Source organism: Micropterus dolomieu, linkage group LG23, assembly GCF_021292245.1.
Source record: "Micropterus dolomieu isolate WLL.071019.BEF.003 ecotype Adirondacks linkage group LG23, ASM2129224v1, whole genome shotgun sequence".
Taxonomy (NCBI): Eukaryota; Metazoa; Chordata; class Actinopteri; order Centrarchiformes; family Centrarchidae; genus Micropterus; species Micropterus dolomieu.
The window spans coordinates 20,824,099-20,847,102 of record NC_060172.1 but is presented as its reverse complement, the minus strand read 5'-3'; the positions used below and the strand labels follow the sequence as shown (position 1 = coordinate 20,847,102).

General features: G+C 40.9%; 1 protein-coding gene across 1 annotated transcript; it reads left to right on the top strand.

The window, feature by feature from the left end:
* Positions 1–1,318: 1,318 nt before the first annotated feature.
* On the top strand, positions 1,319–21,254 carry grm5a (glutamate receptor, metabotropic 5a). Its single transcript, XM_046040805.1, has 17 exons — positions 1,319–1,546; positions 1,643–1,776; positions 3,140–3,401; positions 3,890–4,004; positions 6,290–6,539; positions 12,170–12,405; positions 12,550–12,671; positions 12,759–12,883; positions 12,996–13,170; positions 15,923–16,049; positions 16,465–16,582; positions 17,143–17,329; positions 18,224–18,382; positions 18,517–18,642; positions 18,827–19,009; positions 19,150–19,316; positions 20,261–21,254. The coding sequence occupies exons 1-17, from the start codon at positions 1,319–1,321 to the stop codon at positions 21,177–21,179; spliced, it is 3,633 nt and encodes a 1,210-aa protein (XP_045896761.1). The 3' UTR covers positions 21,180–21,254.
* The last annotated feature ends 1,750 nt before the right edge of the window (positions 21,255–23,004 follow it).

Genomic DNA, 23,004 nt, shown 5'->3' with positions numbered 1-23,004 from the left:
TGTCTTTATTTTTACCAGTGGTATTTGCAAGTGACAGAAGTGGGGCTCGTTGTTTATTGGACATACTGAAACTTTCCAATTGAAGGTAATCATCTCGTTTCACGAGCATCATGGGTGGGCAGTTGAAAAGGAAGGTGTTATAGCCTTAGCTATAACATTTCAGTTAAATATGAATGAATAATTGTTATATATATATTAATAATAATAATAATTTCAAGTCGGTTATCACTGCCACATTAAAAGAACGAACGAGACTTTAATTCAATTCAATTCAATTCAATTTTATTTATATACCGCCAAATCACAATCACAACAACAGTTATCTCACAGGGCTTTTCATGAAAGAGCAGGTCTACACCGTACTCTATGATGTTATTTACAGAAGCCCAACTTTAAGTGCAAAAGAAAGAGAAGCCCGCATCATCAATTGATTGTTAGCCAATCGCCTACAGATAAGCTCTCACGTTTCATATTAAGCACCGCTGTTGGTGCTTCCTCTATCCTTACTTGTCTACTTATTTGTTTTTCTTTTTTTCATATTAAACATGCCTGTGTGGCTCGCCTCCCATAGCTTTCCACAGTAGTACCCATCACTGTTGATGCTCCATGCTTTCCACTGTTTTGGAGTAGGAGGAGGAGGAGGTGTAGAAGAAAGGGGGGTGGGGGGGCGCCGTGTGCGTCAGTAAGTCAAACATGTTCCAATAACGGGCGATATATTATCTGCTGCTATTTGCAGTTTGCTGTACCCGGGCGCCAGACTGAGCTTGAGCAAAAACCTGCAGCGCTTTTCTTATTAATCTTCTGTGATGGAAACGGCCTCAAAAGGAATGGCATCTGCAAAGCAGCTGGCAGAAAAGAGGTAGGCTGAAGTTGTCTGTTAGTTTTGGGTATGCGGCGTGCACAATAATGAATTAATTCAGAAGAGATAATTGAGTTTTATACGCTGTTGATTATTCAGTGGACCACCAGCACAGATGTCAATTAAGATGCATGATTCGCTGCCAACATCATTTCAGAACTACGGACAGCGACTTGATGTCATTTTTAGGGAGGGTAGTAAAAAACAGAGGACGTTTAATAAAAAAAACTGTGATTTGTGAATAAATGGCCAAAGTTACTTTTCTTTTTTACATGATCCAGCAGGCTAGCTAAAATAGCATGCTGACATGAGGAAGTCTTATTGTACAGTCTTAAACAAAGCTCATTTGCTGCCTATCTCTGTCCTTTTCTTCAGAAGTCTAACCCATACCCCTGGCACTATGAGCACCTTGCCAAAAACAACACATTCATCTGAACCTGAGCTCTAAGAGGAGAGAAGATGGCAGGAGGTGTGGAGAGGAACACAGTGATGGGGAATAGATTAGTATTATATGTGAGGCTGTTGGCAGTGAGTGCATTACTGGGAACTGATCTGAGCGGGTTAGGCCTGAAAGAACAGGTTGGGGTCATTGCCCAGAACACTGAGAGAAGAGTATTAGCACATATCCCTGGTGACATCATCATAGGAGCTCTCTTCTCTGTCCACCACCAACCACCTGCGGACAAGGTACATGCTGTGTGCTTGTATGTGTGTGTGCTCACATTTTCCACGTGTGCATATGTGTTAAATTTTAGTAATCCAGTTGTGTTTCACTTTGCTCAGGTCCATGAGCGAAAGTGTGGTGCAGTGCGTGAGCAGTATGGGATCCAGAGAGTGGAGGCCATGATGCACACTCTGGATCGAATTAACGCAGACCCCACAATCCTCCCAAATATCACTCTCGGCTGCGAGATCAGGTCAGAAAACAATCATAAAACTTCTCATGTTGACCTTATATAGCAATAAATTGTTGGTTGTCTTCACTGTTGGACTATGTGTACACCATGTGCTGAGAAAATGAATCAGGATGATAGAAAAAAAGGACTAACTTGCAACCAATTGTGGCTCATCCATTTGTATGAGACAGAGACCAGAAAGAAAACAAAGTGTATTCATGTAATGCATGTATGAGATAGCAATTTTCTTGAATTTGCCAATTTAAACATATACTGCATTACAGGGTGGGATAATACCAAGAGATTTGGCATAAAATAGTTTCTTTAAAAGACCACATGTAAGGACTAAAGATAGGCCAGCAGACTAACAAATAGAACAATTACCTGAATTTGGCAGAGATGTTAGGCATCACCCTAACTAATTAGTTACTGGGTAATTATCACAAATAAAGCACATATTATTTGAGTTTTGCTTTTACATGTGCAGTGTACTTTTATTAAATTTCCAATCATTCAATGTGGCAGAACGTTTTTTCTGGTCTTCTGACACCTTTGGATATTTTAAAAGTTAAGTAAAAAGTATTTCACTTATTTAAAAGTAGTTTTAACATGGACATTCCATGCCATTCATGGCATTTACAATGGTGTGGATTTTCATGTAAAGTGTTACCCTTGAAGGAGCAGGCAAACTTCCAGGGAACTGTGGTTGGAAGAATATGCCATAAGAGAAGACTGACAGTTAACCTAGAAGGGTAGGCAACATCACAGACATCGCAGACATCCACTCCTGCAGTTATTCAGAATGTCTGTTTTAAGACCCACAGGCCAACAGGGCAGTCTGACCTACTGACAAAGAGTGGCTGGAGATATTGCCTTACAAATGAAAGGAATGGAAGCTAGTGCAGCACTCAAATTCCAATGTTGAAAGAGTTTGTCGCTGCAATTGTCCCTCCTTTCCAGGGCTGTGAAGGGAGCCCTTCCAAGGACAACAGCGCTGTATGAAAAGAGGGACAAAAGCCACAGTCTTGATTTCATACAAAATCATTCTAATGTTCAGCTAAAACTAATATGACGCTGATGTTGCTGGTATTGTTTCCCAGCAACAAACCTTCGTGTGACTAATAGGAAATATATCTCTTTCTAGTTCTACTAAAAATAATTTGGATGATACCAGCTTGATTTGACTGACTCAGACTGCTGAAACCTCATATTAGCTTTGGCTGAACTTTGGGTTGCACCCTTCTCACTGATCCAAAAAGTGTTTTTTTCTTTGAAATGACTGTGTACTTAAAAAAAGCATCAATTTGGCTACTCCAGGCTATCCTCCTCTTATTCCCACCCTGCTTGCCTAAACAACAATGTGAACTCAATCTTTCTACACCAGGGACTCGTGCTGGCACTCTGCGGTGGCGCTGGAGCAGAGTATCGAGTTCATTCGGGACACGCTAGTGTCCAATGAAGAGGAGGAGAACCAGGGCAGGTGTACTGCAGAGGCAGGGAGTTTGCTGGTGCAAGGGAAGAAGCCCATTGTGGGACTGATTGGACCAGGATCCAGCTCTGTGGCCATCCAGGTGCAAAATCTCCTCCAGCTCTTCAACATCCCACAGATAGCATACTCAGCCACTAGCATGGATCTCAGTGACAAGGTAAGACCAATTACCAAAAACCATCACATTAAAGTTTGAATTACATGGAAGAAAAAACATCTTCACCAAATACCAAACATGGCAGAAAACCAAAGCAGAGGCAGTTACTGCTTTTGGGTTTGATAAAAATCAACTTGATGTTGATGTCAACTTCATGTCTGCTTTTTACTTATTACTATTGTATTGCAGTGTAGACTTTACAAAGTAATCTGACTAATCTTCTGATGATAATGCAGGTATGACAACAATGAAAGCAGACATTTCATTGTGATGCATTACCTATCTCAGCTTCGATTACAGCATGTGTAAATCTGATTTGTAGTAAATTGCCTAAATACACCAGAATTGGAACGTACAATGAGATTACATGGAATGGGGTCTATAATATGGGTAATTATGGATGCATGTGTAACTGGTAGACAAGCTGTCACGTGGAAACATAACAAGCACCCTTTCAGACTTGTGAACATGTACATTCCTGTCAACAGAGCCTGTATAAATATTTCATGAGGGTGGTGCCATCAGATATGCAACAGGCCAGAGCCATGGTGGACATTGTCAAGAGATATAGCTGGAGCTACGTGTCGGCAATACACACAGAGGGTAAGGCTATGTATGCCTCACTGCTTTACATTTGTCATTCATATCATTCTTTCATCTCTCTCTCAGCCATATTTACATAAACTGTACATAATCTGTATATCCTTTACACGGTCTAATCTGTACAGTCTATTGTAGTCTAGTACAATAGTTCAAAACTAAATTGTATATTGTATATTGTAAGCTTGCAATATTCTCCTTTTACAGTACATTGGGTCAGAAATACATGTATCTGCATTATCGTAGGCAGTGATTGATTCTGTTCTCTCTGTTTCAGTTCTTAGTTTCGGTAGTTTTTGAGTTTTCTGTCTAAATGAGCATTATAGAGAAGCATTGTACTTTTACCTACTGATACAATTATTTGAGTGCAAATAGCCTCCTGCAGCCAGCACACTGGAGCCAAAAGAAGCCTACATCTTCACACAAACACATTCACATATAATGCATAGAGTCACTCCACTTACTATTCAGTGGAGACCGTTATAACTATGGCATGAATATGAAATTGAGATGAAATTAGCTGTGATTATATATTCTCTATAATCCTGTTCATCATTGGCAAAGCTTCCCAGGGAACATCTGCCATGGGCTTTGAACTCTCTGAGTATCATAGCGCTCTGTCCGCTGATTTCAGCGATACTTCAGCGATCACATTCTCACAGCAGTTGCTCATTATCAGATTTACATGCTATTTCATTATTTATATGTTACCTAAAGAATTATAATTAAAAGTAGTTAAAAATATTCAAGGTGCTTTAAGGTATAAATCACCCATCATTTTAAAAACACGTGTTAAAAAAATAGGCGGAAAAAGTAGCATCTTTATTGTTGTTTTTTGTGGACATGTAGATGGATGGCTGCAAGCACAACATTTTACATTTTGTTATTTTGTTGTTACCACAAGTATATCTATCAGGTTTTTTTATAGTGCATATACAAGGCTGATCTCCAACTCTTGCTTCAAAGCAACCCCCACCCCCTGCTGTACACATCAAGGCAACATCAACACATAGGGTTATCACCTCTTCAAAAGATCCAAGCCGTGAAGCACTAATCCCACCCATTCAGAAACAAAATACACGGTGCTGGCATCACTCTCAATATAGGCCTGAAAATTTCATACTGTCCCCATCAATTTACTGTGTCTGTCACAACCTCATAGTGGCTCTAGGTCATATGTTTATGAAGTAAATTCCTCTAAGTGATAAATCCTGAATGGATCATTCCAGTTTATTCCATACAAATACTGTTGGAGGATTTTAAAAAAGTCTTTTGCATGTCAAATGTTCTTTTCCAGGATAAAATCTCATGTCATGGGTAGCATTTATTATAATAAAATGTTGCAGACTATCTTGCTAGTGTTTTCTAAGTCCAGTAGGCCATGGGATGTTGTCAAAATGTCTGCACATTTGTTATTCTATGTATGTAATTATAAACTTGATTTACGTATATATTTATTTATTACATATCTGACACCACTAATATAATACCCTATCTGTCAAATGCAGATGCATCTTGCTTGTTACGCTGAATGGCATTTGCATAAACTAATGACAAGGTTTATAAGTCAGTAAATTATGTCAATTTTTTCACATTACAGACATAACTGGTGTCATTTAAAGAAGCACATGCACCTCAGAAAGATTCAGTATTTACTGTAGCCCCAGAGGTTATGGTTGTGGTTATGAAACACTGTACTCAGCCTACTTTCCATTACATTTTGCCTATACCTGCAGGCAACAAACTCATTATTATTAACAATGTTGGCCGCGTAGAAGGTAAAATGGCCTTGGGACGTATTACAGAAGATAATAAAATCATTATAATGCAAACCAAAAGGACAGTATCATCAGCATAAACAAAAAGTTCAGTCGAGGTAAAAACAAAAATACAAAGTTTAAAAAATTAAAGACTATGTTGCCACTCAAGGGGGCATGCCACACTTGGGAGAAAAACTCACACGTCGTAATGAAAAGGATGCCTCAAACAGTGTCATACCACTTGCCAAGTAGCAGAAAGTAGGTGACCTCATTTCCAGCAAAAACAGGGAAGTCTAACCCCTGACAGTTCCAATAACGGGAACAAAATTACCAGATTCTCAAGTGTTGTGCTGGCTTTACAACAGTGCATTCAAGTGTCTACACATCTCAACTGCTTTTTTAAAGAGTCCTGGTGAGTTGAAGAATTGTGTTGCTAATATGTTCAGTTTGTTAGCTTACACCTGGTTTTGTGTGAGTAGTATTGTATGCTTATGAACACCATTGCATGCATGCGTTTTCCCTCCATAGGTAATTATGGTGAGAGTGGTATGGAGGCATTTAAAGACATGGCAGCAAAGGAGGGGATCTGCATCGCCCATTCTGATAAGATATATAGCAACGCAGGGGAACAGAGATTTGATAAGCTGTTGCAGAAGCTACGAGGCCACCTGCCCAAAGCCAGAGTGGTGGCCTGCTTCTGCGAGGGCATGACAGTCCGAGGCATACTGATGGCCATGAGACGACAACGCCTGGTGGGAGAGTTTCTGCTGGTTGGAAGGTGAGTGTTGGATTGTGGTATGTTGAATTTCTGACTGCATTTCTTACCCATGGGCTTTTTTTCTTATTAGAGGCTTAAAGAATTGACTGAAATATTGTCTATTTCCGCCTTCTTCTGCATTAATTTCCAATCCAGACTCTCTTGAGATGTCCGGCATCATCAGACAAGATGCATTTGTTGTCATTGGGGCCATCTTTGTCCTCTCATCATCATCCTTATTATCATCTTCATAGCATCCATCAACTTCATGGTGGCCTAGGAAATTTAAGGTATTGTTCACAAGCTTTTTTTGTATATAGATGACAGTGACATGGTGCGACAAACTTTTGTGAGACTATCAAGATGCAAATTTTTTTTTATCTTTAAATCGGACGTACTTGATACTTTTTAAAATATATTTGATATACTCTGTATCAACGCACCTGTTGTTATTAAGAAAGGCTAATCCAGCCTGCTCTTTTTTTTACTATTCCAATAAGGTTAATTTATGCAAATGTTTTACTGGAGCAGCAGGGCTCAAATGGCTAAGTATATTCACCCTGCAAAAATGTGCTTGAACAGAACAGTCAATCCCTACAATCTGAGGATCCATATAGAGAAATACAGTAAAATCATAGTCAATCATGAAATTGAGGCAAAGCTGGTAGCCATATAAAGTCAGCATCAGTGACTCTATTTGTTGTTGACAGTGTTTAAAACATCAGAAAGACAAATTAATAGATAAAGTGATTATGGTTTTCCAACATGATTAAACATGCAGAATCCTAATCCATCCTTAAAAATATAACAACACTGTGGACATTTTCTATCTGGGAAATAAAGACTGGGCATGTGGTGTAAGAGAAAAGTATGCAATCAGGAAAAATTTAAATAAGAAAATAAGCGGGACAGAGGGGATTGATTTAGCAGGAGGTTTCACTCTCTCCGAGAATAACATGTTTTATTTTAAGGTTTAGCTCTCTGACTCACTCTCGTCCCTGGTGTTCTATAAATGCCTTTCCTCATTAGGAGCCACATATGTAGGCTGTCGCTCAAATCTGACAGCAGGAAACATAAAATAACCTTGAACTACATATTGCAAAATGCCATGTCTATAATCCATATTACCACGCAGAGTTTTCAGACAGTTCTGTTGTGGTCTGCTCATTTTTAAGTTGATGGTGAATTTGTAAAGATGTTTCTCCTTGCTGTTGAGTGTACTTAGATACTGTTGAGGTGGCAACTTTTGATGCACATGCATTAATGCAATCGTACATGAGCATGCACTTTTATGTTTGGGTCCTACTAGGAGTTACAGTATGTCCCTCTTCAATGGCATGTTTTTGACCTCACTTTGTTGGCTTCATCACCTTTATTATTATTCTAGTTAGTTACCAACAGAAACCATCCTTTTCATGTCAGTCTAAGGGATCAGGTTTTTGTATGTTTGCAGTGCATGAATGCTTATGTTCTATTTATAGAAAGAGAGTGACTGAGGGAGCAGATAATGTTTTGTTTTGTTGTCAGCACTGCTTAAGATGAATTTGTACTGTTGTCTTCAAGCCACTGTCAGCCTTCAGCTTGTTTGCGTAGACATTTTTGGAGGAACTAAAAGAGGTTGACATCTGTGGTTTTGAGTGAAGTAGGCTCTCGGCAACTATTGGATAGTTTGACAATGTATTTCTTGTACACATTTATGTTCTCCTCAAGATGAATTGTAATCTTTGGTGATCACTTCAGTTTCCGTCTAGCCCTGTCATCAGGTAAATTGGTCCCAGACAGAAGTTTAGTTCAAAGATTTGTAGTCAATATTCCCACTTATGTTCAATTTGTTGCTAGTTGAAATCTGTCACGTTCAGTTCAGTACAAAAGTAGCCTATACAAGCATTGCACAAAATGTTAATGGCTTGGCAGCCTGCCATTAACAACAGAGCTCTCCGATTATGATTGTTTCTGTGGCTTTCATGGTCTTTTAATAGGCTTTTAATAAGAAAGTAACATTCTGTGTATGACAGCTTAAATTGCACTCAGTCACTAAGTGTGGGAGTTTCGCTGCTAAAAGCAACTGATTTGTTCAGTGACATGACGATGATTCACTATAGTCTATTTAGTTTAAAGATTAGTTTGTCCATGTACTGACCGCTAACTTATGTCTTCATGAAATCCCAGTCAGCTTCAGCTGTACTTTGTGTTTAGTGCTAATTGGCAAATGTTGTTATTCTAACACTCAAAACTAAGATGGAACATTACCTGCCAAGCATCAGTATGTTAGCATTCTTGTGAGTATGTAGCTCAAATTAGGTAGGTAGGTAGGTAGGTTTATTGTCATAATATAACAAGTTATAGAGTGGAATTGTGTTTTGTAGCTCCCTTGCTCCCTCTGCTACATAGCAGACAATATACATTAATACAGAATCAACAGAAATAAACTATAATTAATGGACGAGTGCTGAGGATGATTTAGAGTTTAAGAGTCTGATAGCTTGGGGGGGAAAGCTGCTCTGCAGTCTGGTGGTGCGGCAGCAGAATCTTCTATATCTCTTCCCAGAAAGCAGCAGGGTGAACAGGCTGTGGCTGGGGTGGGTACTGTCCTTTAGTATCCTTTGGTCTCTATGTAGGCACCTCACCTCACTGATATCACTGAAAATCGGGAGATGGGTACTGAGCAGTTTTAATCACCCACTGAGGAGCCCTCCAGTCCTGGGCCATGCACATCCCATGCCAGTTTGGGATGTTTACAGTCAGGATGCTTTCTATTGCTCCTCACAAAATTATACAATGCGCCTCAAAGAGCTAGCATGGCTGTACACTTTTAATACTTTTAAACATTTAGTGCCACTCATTAAACCTACAATCTCTCTTGCACTCAAAAAAATATCAGCGCAAATAATTCTAAAGTTGTTTTAATACAATCAGGTCTTCCATCTCCATCAAGTGGATTGGGTTTGTTTTGCTAACTAAATCTGATGTTTTCTACTAATTTGAGGCAGTCAAAAGTCAGTTTATATAGCAGAAGAGGTCCGGAAGAGAAGCCGGTTCTATTTCGTTAGTTTAGTCTAACTTGGTGTCCTTTTTACTCACGAATTTACACTGGGCATGCTCTTCCACAGTCCTCATCACTGACCTCGCTGTTGGTGGCGTCATGTTTATCAGAGGAGATGTACAGTACCGCAGTCCCTTCACACAAGTGTTCCAACCAACAACTTGGAGTTGCTAGGGTTAGTAAAGCAACACAATCCCCAACTTGCTTTCCTCCCTCAAATACTGCCATTTACTTGTTGGAGCACCTGAGCCGTAAGGAAACATGGCACCCAAGGTTGCTTAGGCCGTGGGAGAGTTTTCATTTGTCATGTTTAGTTTCATTTTGGAAATTGACACCTTTCCCTCCTCAAGTTTGTACCACTACAGAGTTCTAAAGTATGCATCCAGAAAAGATCTTGCTGCAAAGCTGACCAATACTGGGAAATAAATGCATGATGTGCTTGTGTGTGTCTTCAGGCTTGTAGGTGGTGTAGCAGCGTGCTGCATACAGCATATTGCCCTCCCAGGTCAATGTGTGGGTTTCAGAGCTCACTTTCAAGAGTGATTCAAACTATCCAGAGTCAAAGCCCTCCATGCTTTTCATATCCATTCCTATCTTTTTTATGCCAGTGTACAATTTCTGTGCTCGCTTCTCTAAGGATGTGTTATGAAATGATCTCCTACCTCACCCAGAGAACCAGGCATCATAAAAAAAAACCACCCACACTACTGTTGTGTAACTCCAGCTCTGTTAGCAAAGTTTTCAAAAATGACTTCTTACTGCTTTTTTTGTCCGTCAGAAAGAGAAGAGTGCATTTCTTTGTGTCACTGAGGTGTGCGTGTTTACATGTATGCACATGTGTGGAGGTGTAATCAACCTCCTGTCTTTGTTGATTGCAGACAAGTGTCCAGAGGGAGAGATAACAATAGATGGAGTAGAAACCTTTTCAAACAGCTCACTGATGAGAAAGCTTATCGAGTCTAAGCCCACAAGGTTTTTTGAATAAAGAGTGGATCAGATGTGTCTGCAGGTCCTGCAGTCTGGTGGTGTTTGTCTGGTGTTTATTGAGCATCAGGTATCTTTTCTGTAACTAATGTCAGAAGGTGTTGCACCAAACTGCCTTTCTGTAGAATGGAACGAATAATGAATCATTTATGTAAGATTTCCAAGTTACAATATGCTCTGACTTTGTCATAATCAAATATGCATTGACAGATTGGTTCACAAAAAACACCATGTTTCTGCAATGCACAGCTTGTATCTTCAGTGAGATATTTGCTCCTAAATTTGTTCAAGTCAAGTAAATCAATATGCTCTTCATTACAAGTGTGTCTCCATGGACTTCACAGATAATGAGCCTACAGAGATCTAATTAATCAGAAGTCAGATTCAAACTTTTTTTTTGCAAACAAAGTCATGGAAGTAATACATGCAAAACAAAGCATACAACATAAAAGGCAAGAAAACACATAACAGGCTCCTTTATCCCAGCTAGCCAAATCCTCCAGCACCATCAACCTTTGTTTCCTGGAGGTTTATCTTTGCACATGAACATAATTTAAAACATTCACTTTGCAATTCTTAAAATTGGATGTGTGAGCAAATATTTTCTATTTTCGTCGCCCAATGAGTCCTGTGTTGGAACATTTGAGTCATCATGATAAATATTTTATTCTACTGTAACTCTCTGCAGAGAAGTCATTAGGTTCATTTTGTGAGGCACCACCTGTCTCTTTCAATCTGTGCAACAGTGGTACAAAATATACTGCAATTACAAGCTCCAACTACAGTTCTTGCAGGAGGCCACATAAAACATTCACTACAATCATGGACTAGATGGTATTTTTACCCTAAACCTAAATGAATACATGTAAACCGGTATTTAGTTAAAACCTTGATTTCTGGCGTATTTTTAAAGTGTTTTTTAAGATGAGCTTTTGCTACCATTAACATTAGCTTTCTGGACTGCTGAGCTGGGCTATTTATTTAAGATACAGTATCAACCACCCTGTCATCCTTCTGTTAGTGAAATCAGTTTCACTGGGTGTAATTGTGAACCAGGTTCCAGTGTAGAACCACAGTTCATAAGCACAGTGTTGGTGAGTGGTCGCTCTCGTATTCTGCATAAATTCCCCCACCCCTTTCTCTGTCTTGTTTCCTTATCACCTTCTTCCTCTCCCTAGGGTTATGAGGGAGTCCATCATGCTCATTTCCCAGCAAAGCTTCCCACAAAGAGTTTCATCAATAAATTATTTAAACGCCTCTGTAAATGACAATCATAAGGTGTACATTTCAATCATTTGTTTCTCTGGCATTGTGTCAGGTGTCCAATAAGCTTTCCACATGTCTTGCTGAGGTGACATTGCTGTCTAAACAGTCAACTTCTGATGTGGGTTGCAATATTGAGCAACAGTTAGCAAGATGCTAAAATTATATACAGTATAATGTACTGTATATACTAAATGGTGGTGTGTGTAAGAATTAGAAAACTATTCTATAGAAATAAGTGTGTATGTCCACGAAAATAAATAAAACAACAACTTATGAAGTCTAATTGGGACTGATCCTTACTCTGACTAACAACTTGCTGTACCTTTGTCTGTCTCTCTTTTCTCCTCCATTTGTCCAGTGATGGCTGGGCGGACAGGTATGATGTGACAGATGGCTACCAGAAGGAGGCAGCAGGTGGAATCACTATAAAGCTAAAGTCGGCTTATGTGACCTGGTTTGATGATTATTACCTGAACCTGAAGCCTGATGCCAACCTGAGGAACCCCTGGTTCCCTGAGTTCTGGCAGCATCGCTTCCAGTGCAGGTTGAGGGGACATCCGCAGGAGAGCAGCATGTACAACCGCACCTGCACTTGTTAGTACAACACAGGGATCATGTTCCACACACCTCTTTACACGCTTTCTAGCCTAGTCTGTATTCACGTCCTAGACCTTTCAGCATCAAGTCAGATTCGAGTGATTGGGTTTCTCCTTATGAGCAGATCTCTGTTCTCCACAGGGAAAGAGTCTCTGCGACATCAGTATGCCCAAGACACCAAGATGGGCTTTGTCATAAATGCCATATATTCAATGGCTTATGGCCTGCACGCCATGCAGGAAGCCCTCTGTCCAGGATATAAGGTACTATAATAAACAGTGGCCACATTTGTGTGCTTTCACATTGGATGTGTCAGCAGTGACAGTGTTTGTTCCCCCCCTTGGTGTCAGGGTCTCTGTGAGTCCATGCGGCCCATTGATGGCCGCAAGCTGCTGGAATTCCTGATGAAAACCAACTTTACTGGTGTATCTGGGGAGACCATCCTCTTTGACCAGAATGGAGACTCACCTGGCAGGTAAGGATTGTGATGATGGGGAAGGAAGAAAAGAAGGGGAGAAATGAAGAGATAGTGAGGCGTGTTAAATGTATGCATATGCTGTGTAATGCAAACAGTATGTGTGCCTCAGGTATGAAATCATGAACTTCAAGCGAATAGGGGAGGATGAGTACGCTTATATCCATGTGGGCAGCTGGGATCAGGGTGGCCTACAGATGAACGATGAGGAAATCTGGAGTAACAACAGTGACATGTCTGTGATCCAATCAGTCTGCTCTGAGCCTTGCCAGAAGGCACAGATCAAGGTACACACCACTCCAATGCGCAACATTTTACATTACAGTCGTTTTTATTATTTAAATTACAATACATGTGATAACTGTACCTACCCTTTTATTTGCATGCATGCTGTAGAGCATATAGCAACATCTTCAGTTTTGCTAATATTGCCTGTTGTTCCTGTTGATGATGATCTACAACAAAAAAACATGGTTTCATTTCATGCTTCACTAAATGTAGTTATTTTAACTGAGGTTCAGGAACAAGACCACGCCTCTCTCTCACTAATCCACCCACCTGTGCTTCACTCATTTCATCCACCTGTGCCTATCCAATCCAATGTCCTGCACATATATGCCTGTCTAACCCCTTACTCGCTCGTCTCTTGGTTCTCACATCCCTCCCCGAAACCCCGTTTATCTCCGCTGCAATAGGCAGCACGGTGGCCCAGTGGACAGCACTGTGGTCTCGCAGCAAAAGGTCCTGGGTTCAGACCTCAGTCAACCCAGGATTTTCTGTGTGGAGTTTGCGTGTGTTTCCCCCGGGTGCTCCAGTTTCCTTCCACCATCTAAGACATGCATTATAGGCGTCACTCCACCCTTTTTACTGTTGCACGTGCCCCTGTATCCATGTGCTATGCCCCGGTAAAATTGTCAAGACACCTTGGCGTTGTTTTTGGACATGTAGGGCTCCGGGGATAAGTTAGCAACAATTGGCAACATCTGCAATGACCAGTCAAGTTAGCAATAATACATATGCAACATCTGGTTACACTTTCAATACAAAACTACTGGTTGATGTGAAAGGGCACGTTGTTAGCGGCAGTCAGGTAAACTTGTTTTGTCTCCTCTCAAAGTCTGACGTGAGCAGGTTCATGTGTAGCTGCAGTGAATCTCTCTGTCTGTCCTGCTAACCCAGCTGAGCAGCGCTTCGCGGTCTGTTTTTGTCTTGGTTGCTTGCCAGACTGTGAACAACATTAGAATGAAATACAAGTATTTATTACGTTTGATAAACGCCGACGTGCAATGATGTTTATAAACTGCAGCATGACAAAGATAACCACGTCGCGTGTCCATACACGTGCGCATGCACGAAATGAAACTTGTGTATTCCAGGAGAAGTATCGGCTGAGCGGTGCTACAGTCCGCAGCCGGACCTTATTGCATTCCAGTAGCATCATTAATGGGACCAGTCCAGACATGGATGTGATGGCACCCCTCGTACACATTATTTTAAAACGAGACAACAATTATCTGTGTCTCAGTTTAAGTTTAAGTAACAACTAATAAACTAATGCAATGTGGAAAGCATTGGATTCACATTGACTATTATAATGTTGATTAGCAGGGCAGACTGAGTAATATGGATGCACATCTCTCAGTAATAAATAATCATATACTCAGTCAGGTGTGACTGTGCAGCAATGGCAAATTGTTTACATGTCTCACGAGTCAGGTAGGAGGGCCCCATAGCAGAATTTTTCAAAGAGGTGACATAGCTTTTACGTTTGTGCTCTGATCAAAGCCCTTTCTGACATGACAGAGCCAATATTAATTGGCTAAGCAAGGGAAGATGGTAAGGCACATACTAACACATACTCATATACTTCAATTAAAAATAATCAAATAATCAAACAAAAATTTACATGGGGAATGAGGGGGCCTGTGCCCCAGTAGACCTTAATGTCTTGCAATGGCCCTCGGGCCACCACGACACAGATCAACCCCCTCCATCCCTACCTCCTGAACCCATCATCCCTACCTCCTTCAACCCCTTCATCCCTTCCCCCTTCAACCCCTTCATCCCTACCCCCTTCAACCCCTTCATCCCTTCCCCCTCGGCCCCTCCATCGTTTCCTGAACCTTCTCGCTTACCAAATAAACTGCCTGTTATACCTCAATTGGCGTGGTCTCAATTAGTGAATAGACCAGAGAGTAGATCATAGATTTACTGAAGACAGCTGTCAAGCAAGACCCACACAGTAGTCTTGACTTGGTCCCACCAGTTTGCAATCTACAAAACCAGTCCAATCAGATTCTTGAGTACACCGCCAGGGACTCAGCAAAGCTTTTTGTTCAAGCTTTAATCATTTCCCATCTGGGCTTCTGTAACTCCTTGCAGCCCATCCAAATCGTAGAGAACACTGCAGTCTGCCTCCTCTTTATCATCCCAAAAGTTACTAATATTAAACCCTTCCTACACTGACTCCCTGTAATGTGGCAGGGAATTCAATACTCCAGTCTCATACCTCTCAAGCTTCTGAGGAGATCTGCATGTTCTTACCTCCAGGCCTCACACCCCAGCCCGCGTTCCTAGTTTTGGCTCAACCAGCTGTTTGGCTCTGTCTGACCTGTGCTGACCTTGACAGCAGATAGGAGTCATTCCCTACTTCCCATCATGTTATCAACAAAAAAACTCTTAACAGTTCCCATTTCTGGGAGGAACCTGGAGCACCCAGGGGAAGCCCAGACAAAATTTTAGATTTGAACCCAGAACTTTCTGCAAGTGACAGCATACGCAACTGACCTGCCACCACTATCTTTAGCTTATTTTAATTGTATTTCCACACTGAGGGGCTGCTAAGACAAAGAGAACCTTTTTTAAATAGCGAGGCTCAAAGATTCTCTATACATCTTTCCTTTTTTCTTCTTTTGATCCCCTGACAAAGAAATCCTCCCCCGTCCCACAGGGCAGTCAGAGTGTAAGATTAGCTACAGAAAAATGCCATTGGAGCTTTGAGACCTTTCCACCCTTTCATACTGGTGTGTGTGTCTCCAGGTGATCCGTAAAGGAGAGGTGAGCTGCTGTTGGACTTGCACTCCCTGCAAGGAGAACGAGTTTGTGTTTGATGAGTACACTTGTCGAGCCTGTGTCCTTGGCTCCTGGCCCACAGATGACCTCACTGGTAAACACACTTTATGTGTCTGTACAAATACAAGATTTCCAAACAGGCCAGAGGAGCCTTGAATCTGGGTCACACACTCACAGTGCACCCAAAATCCCCTTACATCTTACGTACCACACCGATGCACACACACACCCCATAAACTGGCAAACACTCTGAACTAAGACACACTCACTACTTCACATAAAAACAACTCAAATACTCATGTCCTATACACACACCAAGTACAGAGTCTTTAGATCCTTGCCAGAACAAGATTTGGCAGAAGCCAGATTTCTTAACTCCAAAGTCTGTAAAAACAGTTTGAAACCATTTTCCTGCACTTTTGTAAACACTTATCTACCACACTATTTCTGTTCCTCTGTACTTTGAAATAACCCGAAAAGCCTCCTCATGACCTCTCTTTATCCCTCAGGTTGTGAGCCAATTCCGGTGCAGTATGTGCGCTGGGGAGATCCAGAGCCCATCGCTGCAGTGGTCTTTGCCTGTCTGGGCCTCATGGCTACACTTTTTGTTACTTCTGTCTTTATCAAGTAATTATAGCCTACAGCTTTACTAGTTGTACATGTGTACATACACAGGAAAATCAATGTTTCAGTATAGCAAGGACATAGTTAGAGTTAACAATAATGGGTTAAGTTTATCTAGTACCAGGGTGTTGTTATTTACCCAAACTAAAATTCACTCATACATGTCATTCTTTGTTATTGAACGTTACTAATGTGTCTATACTTTCATCTGCACATCATTTTGTACAGCTAACAATACATTTGTGACAGTTTTATGGTAATAACTACACGATATAACTATTACTATGGAAATGACTACATGAAATTTATTTAACATTCAGACACAGATATCTACTACCTAATTAACAGTGGATACAACATCTAAATGTATTCAAATATGAAAATATAGAAATACAGTATAATCATGCTAATACAAAAAATAGCATTACTCTACGGTAAAGCAAAAATTGTTTTTAAAAGCAATCCTCATTGAAACCAGTGAGCTTGGGAATATTATGTGTTGAATGTCAGTGCGCCAAAAGCAGTCCCTTCATTGCTCCAACTGTCTTTCTATCTATCTGTAGATTTTGGGACACTCCTGTGGTCAAGTCATCCAGTCGTGAGCTCTGCTACATCATCCTGGCTGGAATATGCTTGGGCTACCTGTGCACCTTTAGCCTTATTGCCAAGCCCCACATAGTCTACTGCTACCTCCAGCGGCTGGGAATCGGCCTGTCCCCTGCCATGAGCTACTCTGCCCTGGTCACTAAGGTACTTTCTTTTCTGTTTTGTTGCCAGGAAGTAGAGGAACAAATATACACTGTTCAAGTAGTATGGGTTAGCGTCATGTTTCACTTCCTGTGGAACTTTGTGAGCCTCAAGGCTCCATAGTCAGCTTCATTTGATATCTTTTCTTTTTACTCTACAATGTGAATGCTGAGGTGTAACTATTATTACACAAAGTAAAAAAAAGCTATATTTACACTCTCCTATGAAAGTTCTGATTAAAATTCTCTGTTCTTTCCATTTTTTTTGACACATTTCCATGTGAAACAGGATGTTGCGATTATTCTGAAGTCAGCAGAACAAAACTGCAAAATGTACACTAAAAGTACCTGTTGAAGATTACTCACTTCTTTCATCACACACACACTTACAGAGGAGGTGGAAGACAACAAGGAGAAACATAAAGCATGTAGTACACTGTATATGCTGGAGCCTACGGCAGAGGAGAGAACTGCCGATGATGTTACCAACTGACACCCACTGATACATTACAGCAGTTTATGCAAGTCAGAATGGTGACAATGTTACATTAATACTTTAGAGAAGACTTAATGGTGACTTTTTAATTTCATATTTGCAAAACCACGTTTGATCAGAAAACTTGTCTGCTGTCATAGCCCGATGTTTTTTAAACCTTAAGCATAAATAGAAGGGCATCTAAGCCTAAGGGCAGGATTAAAAGAGCTACCTCCAGAGTTTGGATGATGGCCAGTTGTAAGGGATGTACGGAAGATGTTAAGGGTCTGTGTGTAGGCAGAGGTTGATGTTTAAGATCTGGGAACTGAAAAGGGGATTACTGTTATGAATCAGCGCGAGCCGAATTATCCACAGTCGATGTAAGTGAAGCCTGCATAATCATTTGATCTATTTTTGATCCAGACCAACCGAATAGCACGGATTTTGGCAGGCAGCAAGAAGAAGATCTGCACCAAGAAACCGCGCTTTATGTCCGCCTGCGCACAGTTGGTCATCGCCTTCCTACTCATACTGCTGCAGCTGGGGATTATTGTGGCACTTCTTATCATAGAGCCACCACAGGTGTGTGTGTGTGTGTGAGTGTGTGTGTGTGTGTGTGTGTGTTTGTGTGTTTGTGTGTGTGTGTTTTACAATGTGGGGATCTTCATTCATTTATTTAAACAACATGAGTGACTTCTTCGTTTGTCTCCCCTTAGGTGATCTATGACTACCCCAGTATCCGGGAGGTACACTTGATCTGCAATCTGACCACTCTGGGGGTGGTGGCGCCCCTGGGCTACAATGGCCTACTTATCCTTAGCTGCACCTTCTACGCCTTCAAGGTGGGCCTATTTCAGCATTTCAGTAGTTAATAATAATACACATGCTACCCCATGGTAATATATTTATATTATATATATATATTTCTTTCCTCGCACACTCATCTTCCGTCCCCCTGAACTGTATCCTGTCCTTGCTATTTCAACTTAGACTGCTTTAAATTACATTGTTCCTTTTCTCCCACAGACGCGTAATGTTCCGGCTAATTTTAATGAGGCCAAGTATATTGCCTTTACCATGTACACCACCTGTATCATCTGGCTGGCCTTTGTTCCTATTTACTTTGGCTCCAACTACAAGATCATAACCATGTGTTTTAGTGTCAGCCTCAGTGCCACGGTGGCTCTCTGTTGCATGTTTGTCCCAAAGGTAAGAAATGGAGACACGTCCTCTCACTCAAACATAGTTACAATAGAAAACTCACACAGTTCTAAGAATATTTTTTGGTATTATTTTGCATCCCGGCATCTTTACGCTAACAGTTATTTGTTGTTAATTTTTATGGTCAGGTGTACATCATGCTCGCCAAGCCTGAGAAAAATGTCCGGAGTGCTTTCACAACATCCACAGTGGTGCGCATGCATGTAAGTGATGTCAAGAAAGCTGCCAAGTCCAAATCCTCTAGCAGCATGGCCAACTTCTTTCGACGCCGTGGGTCTGCGCAGGACGACATCAGGTATAACTGTGCTGGTATCAGGGTATTAAGCTGTGAATAAATTGTGACCTCCGTATCTAAAACACCTGAGCCCTGAAGAAAACATTCCCTTAATGTAGTTCTAATTAAGTTTCTACATAAAAACAATTGTGTCAATACACATAAATGTGTGTGTGTATACATATGTATATATATACACTCACATACATACCTATATATATACATACATACATACATACATACTTTTATATATATATATATATATAAGGTTATATAAAATTTTAATCACTCAGCCTCCCCTTAGTTAAGGACTTTGTTAGTAATGGTCTAGGGTACAAAAGGATAAAACCCAGTGACAAGGGACTAAGAGAGATAAGTTGAAGGCAGGTGTTGCACAGAAGCAGAAAAACTACCTGCTTGGCTAGTTATTAGACCATCTTAATACCCTGAGTACATCCACATGCTTTAGTTGTTTCTGTCCATGAGTCTATGTATAGAGATGAAACCTCTGTTGAGATTCACACATCTCTGTTCCTTCTTAAACTGTCTCTGATAAATCAAAGCTGAATCCACCACAACAGACTGGGTATTCCGAGAAAAACTGCTCCCTGAGCTGAGAAAAGGCTATCTCATTTGGGTTAAGTAGTCCCATAGGAGACCCACTGCCTTTAAGGATTTCTCTTTCTAGGGAAGATGAAAGAAAATGGAGGGAGAAATGAAATTACAATGAAAGTAAAAGATAGAACGGGGGATGGTAGAAATACTGATAAGAAGAAGTAGCACATGAACCTCAGTGTAGATAGGGGAGGTTCTTTTCTCAGTGTTTTCCTGGTGTGATTGTAATATACAGCATATGTGTTTACACATAAGGTCTTGCAGTATATAGAAGACATGCTGCATCTGTCATACTAATTTTCAACCAATGTAGACTAATTTTATGTTTCTGTTCTTCATATGTTTCGCAGTTCCAATGGGAAATCGGTGACATGGGCGCAGAATGAGCGCAGCTACAGACCAAACCTATGGAAGAGGATGTCGTTCCATGTCAAGAAAAAGGAGGCAGTCGAGGTGAACCAGACAGCCATCATCAAGCCCTTCTCTAAAGGAGGAGATACACCTGCGGACGCTGGCGTCACAGAGCAGTACGAGGAGCCACAGGTGTCTCAGCCCTTCACCTGCTCCACTGCTCAGTCACCTCTGCCCACTATCAGCCTGCATGCAGCGAAGGCACGGAGCTTCCAGGGAGGAGAGGATGGAGAGGAGCCACAGGCTTTACCCACCTACGTACCTGAGCACCCTGCTGGGGTCAGAAGAAGAGGCGGGGACAACAGCCAGGGCGGAGGTATGCCGGATGGAGCGGACATTAGTATCATAGGTGTGGGTGACATCGGCATAGGGATTATTGGCAGCCAACCTCAGGGCACCACCATCATGGACCAAATCAGCTGTGTGGTGAACCGTTTCACTGCCAACATTAGTGAGCTGAACACCATGATGCTGCCAGGGGGAGCTACCGTCAGCCCCACCTCCACCACTGCTCTGCCCACAGCTGCCGATGCAGCCCCCTGCCCACCTCAGTACCTTGGATCCAGGAGCAGACAGGCCCCCTCCACTGTCACCACATATGCTGAGGTCGCGGCCGTCTCCAATTTCTGTGAGAACCGACCAACAGGTAAGATTTATGAGCACCTGGCCGGGACTTGCGTGAGTGGCAGGCGTGCTAAGGATATGGAGGAGCTGGTGGCTCTGACGCCTCCCTCCCCCTTTAGAGACTCGTCTCTGAGCTCCGACGGCAGCTCACCTCCATCGCTGTCTCCGGCCTCTGAGGCTGAATATGACCAGCTGCTGCTGAAACACTACAGCCACAGCTCCTCTTCTCTCTAAACCTGCTCTCTCTACACCGTGATCTCCCTGTTTATTATTTCTTTGGGAGTATTTTACACTCCAAAAGACAAAGCTTCAGACTGGACCAAACTTTTGGATGCCTTTCTACGTGTGGATGTTCTGAATGTTTAAGCAATTTGTGAAATAATTTTCATTTTCAGATTGGATTTAATGCACCCACACATGGCTACACTGAGGGGTATGTGAGAAAAATACCTGTGGGAAGACTGCAAATTATAAATGCTGAAATGAAGCTGAGCAATGTCAGTGCTTCTTTTTTTTCCCAAGTCAGTTAAAAAAAAGGTGACAAACTGAAACACACATCTGGGCATTTTACTTTTAAATTACTTTTACAGGTACTGACAGGGGTTTCTACAGTATCTCAGTTTTAAACTGTTCAAGTTCCAGAATACAAATGTAATTCTACAATTATGTTTTTATTTCATTATAAAATGGTTATCTATCATAAGTGGGGGAAATTTACCAAATATTTCTGTTCATATATTGAATCTCAAAATGGCATTTGAATTGTTTATGTAAGGTATTAGAATACTAAAGATGTTTTTCAGTTTTTTAATTTTGCATAGAAAGCTGGGTTTGTTTTTTATTGCTACTACATATAATTGCTGTTGACTTTCTGTACATGTGATGTTTTTGTTACTGACAAATTGCCCTAGTCTTTAATATTGTGAGACCCAGGTGGATACAGATTGTATCAGCATGAAGACATCTGTTCAGAACATAAAAGCTCACATAACTTTGCCTGAAATCAAAAGGTCAAACTAACTAATTTGCTGTCAATCCTGTAAGGCATTGTGTATCCCAAATGAGAAAGGGTAAAGATGCTGCATTGTGCAAATCAGGAGGCAGGATTTTTCTGTGTGGAGAGTTCTCAATGACCTTCCCTTGTCTTGGAAAGGAAACATTTTTGAAGAGTGAAACCATCCTGAGAAGACAGGCGCTCTTTACATCTCAAGGGAATGTACTGTAAGACATTGTCTCAGTGGATGCAACACCATGAGGTGTCTAACCAACAAAGAGCTTATGGACTACTTGGATGTCTTCTTTAATTATTTTCTCTAGATGTGACATAGTTGAATGTACGATACATTATCAATTGAAGTGGGCCAAAATGATCTTCCACCTCAGGATGTGTCTCAACCAAAATACTTTCCAACTTCACTGCTGAATGAGCGCTGTCATCTGTTGGCTCAAAATGTTTCCAGTTTGCATGATGTCAAGATTTGTTTGCACTCCTTATGTTATATTTCTAATGAATCAAGAATTTTGATTGTTGTACATGTCAAACCAGTTAAGATTTATAGATACAGTAGCAAAGTAATGATACTATTATTGATGTTGATGTGTTTTTAAGATTAGTTTTAGGAGAAGAGAAACAAACTGAAAGTGTGCTAGATTTTCTTAGACATCTATTGCGAAACAGCTTGTTTCCAGCCTGGCTTTTTACCTACATATGTGCCAATGTCTCCTTGCATTAAATTGCATTGCATTTCTATAAATGGGCTCACATTAGTAATCCTTCTGTGAGCCCATTTAGATTCTAGTCTTTCAAGCATTTCAGGCATTATAAGGAGAGCATTAATATTTTTATAATATTTTATGATAATTTGACTATGTTATTTCTTATGCTTGAACATTTTCAATGAATATTCTTTGTTATTATTTTTTTGTATCTGCCTTTTAGCCTCTCTGAGGATGTAGATTAATAATAGTATTGATTCACTGACAGGAGAAATAACTGATGATGTTTACGTGGGGGCTAGCTTGTGTTTTTTTTATCAGATGGGGGTTTTTTTACGTTGGT